Source organism: Semicossyphus pulcher, unplaced genomic scaffold (genome assembly GCF_022749685.1).
Source record: "Semicossyphus pulcher isolate SPU_LCO1_2020_fin unplaced genomic scaffold, fSemPul1.0.p SCAF_21, whole genome shotgun sequence".
Lineage (NCBI taxonomy): Eukaryota > Metazoa > Chordata > Actinopteri > Labriformes > Labridae > Semicossyphus > Semicossyphus pulcher.
This window is the reverse complement of record NW_027211695.1, coordinates 12,488,456-12,494,323: the sequence shown is the minus strand read 5'-3', so window position 1 is coordinate 12,494,323 and position 5,868 is coordinate 12,488,456. Positions and strand designations below refer to the sequence as shown.

Genomic DNA, 5,868 nt, shown 5'->3' with positions numbered 1-5,868 from the left:
ACTCGCCGATCTCTACTGCGCAGTCTCTGGCTCCATATGACGTCACCATCACAAGATGGCAGCGCCTATCACAGGGGCTATTTTGGCATCAATTTTGTACAATGGGAGCAGATGGAGACGCGTTGTCCATCTATATAGTCATTGGTTTAAATAAAGATGTTTTAAAGCAACATATATGCCAAATTTTGACTTCAGGAACAGGAAAACACAACAGAAGTAGAACAAATGAACCCATAAAAGCAGTACATTATTCAGTTTCCACAACCTCTGTCAACAGTTCTCTGCTCTTTCTTTCTTCCACAGTCTCCTTCTGGCTGCTCTCCAGTTCCTTTTTCTGTCTTGTCAGTTTTTTGTCTCTACTGAACATGTTGATATTTGGCTTAACAGATTTCCAGTTCTTGATTCCTGTGAAACAACAGAAAAAAAAAATTGGTTAAATTTTGCTGTTCGTGTAGTTTTACCCACAAACAGGAAACAGAACAAGAAATGTACTTGTATTAGAGCTAAGTATTCAACTGCATCATGAGAAACAAAGTATGATGTATGAACTGGCCTGTCTTTGAACCATCTGATGAACTTCCTTTTTCTGACCTCTGGTGGTCAGAAAAGATATTTGGAGAGATGCTCCTACCAATGAAATACGAGGGGCAGCCATGTATATGGAAAGCAGACAAGTGCATTCTAAGCCTTGTCTAGGTGATTCATTACCTGGTTTGACCTTTGACTTGATACCCAGTTTGCTAGACTCCAGCCAGCTCGCCCCAAAGTCTGCAAGCCTCTAACTTGTTAGCAAAAAAGCCTTTACCTCAGCCAGCTTCTTCCCACTTGCTTCTACTCTGCTTCTCTGCATTCCCAAACTGCTATCCTTCAGCCTGCTTCTCAGTCAGCTTTACAGTCGGTTAGCCTCAGAATGTGAGCCCGCAGTCTTTCTGCCCTGAGCCAGCTAGCATGCGATTAGCTTGTTCTGTTGCCGACCCTGAATCCTTTGAGCCATCTTCGGAAAGTTTGAGGAGCCAGAAGTCTCGCCAGGCTATTTTCACAGGGCAATCACAGAGGCCACAGAGTGAGTTGTGGTCATCATTGGTCCAGGCGTCATCAAAGAACCTGCAATGGCCAGTGCCTCAGGACCTGCAGTCAAGCACTCCAGAGCCTCTGTGACCCAGCATCTCAGAGCTACCTCCTGGCTCTGCTGCCCAGCGGACATCAGTCCTTGTTTCCAGTTAGCGTTCCCACAAACTACTGGACTTGGTTTCCAGTCAGCCGCCTGGCCAACACCTGTTCCTGCTGAGCTGCTAGAGTTCTGACAAAATCCCTGGTCCTGGGCTTGAGCAATAGCAGTCTCTTGTGGCTCACTATAGCCCTGTTGCACCCCCTGCAGCCTCTGGACCACTGCTAAGAACTTCTTGTGACGGTCCCCTGCTCAGCTTTTCACCAGTCTCCACCCTGCCTCGGCCTTTGCCCTACATTGGTCAATCTCCTAACTGTCCTCCAGAACTGTCCTGGTACCTAGTGGTACTGCTCCTCTGCCTTGCCCCCAGACCATTAACCAGAGATGGTTCTTGCTCCCAATTTTGCCCATCCCCAGACTGTTTGCCTGATGTGTCCTTCATCACCACTGTCCTGTCCCTGGATGTCCAATGGATATCCCCACCTCTACTTAGTTTTGTTTCTTCTGAGACAACATATCAGGGATGGTCAGTTTTCCTGAACTAGAGCATTTGTTACGCTGAAACCATCCTCCATCTTAAAAGAGACCCAGACCAACCAGTGAGAGTCACTCTTGCATCAACAAAGAAGGAACACCAATAATTGTGTTGAATGATGCCCTACCAAACCTGAAGCAGCCATACGGTATCCAGCATTCGGTAGCACATTTGAATATAATGCCCATGTAACATTTTGATAACATAAGAGATCTGAACGTAATTTGTTTTAAAAAGTGAAATGAACTTACTGTAAGTTATCAGTGCGATAATAATGATCGCCAGAGTAGCAACTGGAACACCAACCATGACCCAAACATGATAGGACGGCTCCTTGAGGAAATCATCTTAAATGATACAAAACACAACAATGTGAACATTTTCAATCCAAGTAGTCAATACATTTAATGTTTGCAGAACTCTTTCTAACCTGAGACATGAAAGCATGTCTCTCTTAACTGGTTGATCTCCTTCTGTTGGACTCTACAGGTGAAGTTGTTGTTGTTCTCCACAGTCACGTTGCTGCTGACAGTATAGAGGTCATCAGGACCTGTGACTGTCTCTGTAGGTCCAGCAGAGAGAAGGTTTCCCTCACCGTCCAGCCACAACACCTCAGGCTCTGGATACCAGCCTTCAGATTTACACTGTAGAACCACATTTCCATTCTGTTTTTGGACTTTTATGAAGGGTGTGGAGACAGCGCCTAAGGATAAGAGATGAGGGACTGTAAACAACTGAGCAAAGAAGATTTGTATCATAGTTAAACTATATCAGAACACCCTGTAAGCCCTGGAAACTCATGATGAACACACATCTGCCCTCTTTAATCCTTTGCCTAAGCTTGTAGCACATGTACAAACAAAAGAAGTGGCTCACAGGATCTTTAATCACTATCCCTAAGAAGATCAGGTATAACTTACCAACAGTGAGAAAGATTGAAGCTTGCTTTGACTTTGATTCAAGGTTGCAGATGTACAGTCCTGCGTCAGAGATTTTCACACTACTGATTTTCAGGGAGATGTTTCCACTCGTCATTTCCTCCACTAACAATTTTGTGCGTAAAACATACGATGGATGCAGAATATAATACATCAGCTGGCCATTTTGGTGAAAATGGATGTACTCTGGTTGAGAACCAGGTTTGGTCCAAGACACAATCTCAGAGTTGGCATTGATGGCAGGTTCGAGATGACACGGTAGAATGATGTCATCACCAGCTTGGGCTACGGTTGGTTTGTTTGAACAAATCAAATCTGACTGGGCTGTGAGGAATTAATAAAAGTGGAGTCGTGTTTCTGTTTTGTTTTACTGAAGTGTTTTGTGTTGACTACCTCCAAAAGATAGTGTTACAAGACTCTCTCCACCCTACATAGACCTGACAGAGCTACATATTCCATATGTAGGCTGGAGAGATGGTCTCTCCACTCAGAGAACCTGGGTTACATATGTAACCCCAGGTTTTGTTCAGTAGGTTTTGAACAGGTCGGGAACTTTAGCCTTGATTTTACTTGGTCTTTGGTTTCACTACCTCTCTTCTCTCGCTGTCAGCAATGTGAACTCTTCTTGTTGCTCCTGATCAGATGTGACTTCCTGTTTTCAACTAACTAAACCACAACCCAAAAAAAGAACTGCTCAAAGTTCAGCGCATTGGTGGCAACGCTGACAGTAAAATAATGCCTAAACATTAAATGAAGGAAATCTTAAGTGTTGTGAGCTCTTTCCCCATGATCGTGTAGTGATGTTATTTCCCAACAGTAAAGGTCCAAACTTCAATATCAGAAAGTGGTTTCACATTTCTAACACATCAAACACTTCAACAAAACTTTAAACATTGAAAAACCAATAATAGTATTTTAATCTACAGTAGATTACTTATAAATTCAAAGATTGATTTAAGGACTGTGTATTTTGTGGTAGTGCCTTACCTTACCTGCAGTGAAGGAGATCAACTCTCTGGTCTTAAATCCAATGTGTTGTTTTTGCTTTAAAGTCAAAAGTGGAAGTGCTGATCCTTCCTCACGTTTCATGAACACAAACAGAAAACTGTCTGCAGAGGAAAAGTCAACCTCTTCCTCCAAGTCTCTGAGATTGTGTTACAACTGCTCTTATAATACAGAATACATAATTCAGTATGTTTCTGATCCACTAGAGGGAGCCAGATATGTAGAAAGAGAGAGTTTGTGCACATGTCCATTTGTCCATTTGTCCATTTTTTAATTTCTGTGTTGGTCCATTGGTCCTTTTTCCATTATTTAAATGGTCGACTTGTTTGAGGGCTTCACGGTGGTTCAGTGGTAGCGCTGTTGCCTCACAGCAAGTAGGTTCCCGGTTTGAATCCCGGTTCAGACATAGTGGGCCTTTCTGTGTGGAGTCTGTATGTTCTCCCCGTGCATGTGTGGGTTCCCTCTGGGAACTCCAGCTTCCTCCCACAGTCCAAAGACATGCTTGTTAGGTTCATTGGTGACTCTTATATGAGCGTGAAAGGTTGTCTGTCTCCCACATGCACTCCTGACAATTTCTGGAAAGTTTCAGGACAGTCTGTCCCTGAAATGTTCCATAGTTGCCCCTTCACAGCTGGAGATTTTCCCTGTCAGACGGGGGAGGGGGTCTTGTGGTCATTTGGTTGTACACAACTGAGTGCCTTGCAGTTCCCGCAACAGGCAAACACTTTCATCGTCAGCCCTCACCGCTCCTGAATCTCTTCATCTCTCTCCAGTCTGCAGACATCTTTGCTGTCGTCTTGTAAACAGTCCTTCTTCTTCAACCTCAGGTGTTTTTAATCATCCTGTTATGTGTCGCTCTTCTGGTTTCACACCGGTCACATGATATAAACATCATCACCCAGCCCACTCGCTCGCAGTGAATGTTGCTGAGTATTACCAGCTGCGTTCACACATTGGCTCACCCTGACTTCTTGCAGACATTTTACCAGGAGGCTGGCAGGAAAAAGTCTGCAGAAAGTCGGGGTGAAAAAATTGCGTTCACACATGCAGCCCACCTGGACGATGTGGGGACATTTTCAGGAGTGCAGAGCAGGTGTGAAAGAGGGTTATGTGTCAGCTCAGGGGATAATTGATGTTCATTTATTTCTTTTCTTTCTGTTTTTTTTGTAAAAGGTTTTGATTTTATTTATTATGATATTATTTAAATCAAAGAAACAGTGTATTGCTCTGCTTTTAGTTATATTACATGGATCTGTGTGAGTGTTTGTTTCACACATTAAACACATTTCATCTGGATTACACCCAATCCACTTCTTCAGACTCAGGATTCAGTTTGGCTGCGCACACACACACGCACACACACACACACACACACACACAAGAACATAAAAGAAAACATGCTTTGATGTTCGCCAATAATTGAGCTTGATCTTTTATACGCACGCATGCACGCACACATGAATGAGTCCCAGCCTGATGTTTTGATTGTGTTTTACTGTCGGCTACTTAGGCTGAGTGCTTTTCCTCGACTTTATTAGGCATTTTAATCATCTACACACACACACAAATACACACATACACACACACACACACACACACACACACACACCAAAACCACAGATATTCAAAACTGCATGTTTGGTATGATGAGTGTGTTTGTGTGTGTGTGTGTGTGTGTGTGTAAAACCTATATTTTATTCTGGTCCACACTGAGAGTTGATTGATTATGTATGTCGAGCCTGTAGCTGTGTTTGTTTGTGTGTTTGTTTATGTGTTTGTGTGTTTGTGTGTGTTTGTGTGTGTGTGTGTGTGCAGAGAACCCATTTCATCTCTTTTAGCTTCAAGCCACATTCACACACACACAAACACACACACACACACTTGCAGTAGGAACACAGAGTTCTACACTGAGAGAGTAGAGGACAAAATAACATCTGCTCAATGCAGGGTCATTTTAGCACACACACACGTCCTGATATACCTGTGAGGACCTTTTTTAACATAATAAATTACCTCACCTAAAGCACCTTTAATGTATGTGCATATAATAACCATGTGACAGTGTTTAAGGCTGTATAAATACACTCAATACAATACCCTCCATGTAGTAGTTCAAAATTACAATAAAAAATGTTTGTATTTCTTTTATTTCTCAAATTAAATTATAAATATAAAAGTTAAATATAAGTATTGTTTTCATAACCTGAATTATATCTGCACCA

At 42.7% G+C, this 5,868-nt stretch overlaps 1 protein-coding gene across 1 annotated transcript; it reads right to left on the bottom strand.

The window, feature by feature from the left end:
- Positions 1-247: 247 nt before the first annotated feature.
- LOC138601171 (butyrophilin subfamily 3 member A2-like) lies at positions 248-4,053 on the bottom strand. The gene is made up of 6 exons (XM_069672748.1): positions 4,016-4,053; positions 3,634-3,785; positions 2,624-2,965; positions 2,134-2,406; positions 1,955-2,050; positions 248-405 (listed from the first exon to the last, which is right to left on the bottom strand). Exons 1-6 carry the CDS (start codon positions 4,051-4,053, stop codon positions 248-250), a joined length of 1,059 nt encoding a protein of 352 aa, XP_069528849.1.
- Between the last annotated feature and the right edge of the window lie 1,815 nt (positions 4,054-5,868).

Bases quoted from the DNA above. Each gene is read 5' to 3' on its own strand.
- LOC138601171 (XM_069672748.1), bottom strand. From the start codon at position 4,053: ATGTCTGAACCGGGATTCAAACCGGGAACCTACTTGCT. The intron at 3,786-4,015 runs GTGAGGCAACAG...ACACAATCTCAG, and splicing joins AAACCGGGAACCTACTTGCT to AGACTTGGAGGAAGAGGTTG. The intron at 406-1,954 runs GTAAGTTCATTT...GTTGTTTCACAG, and splicing joins TATCGCACTGATAACTTACA to GAATCAAGAACTGGAAATCT.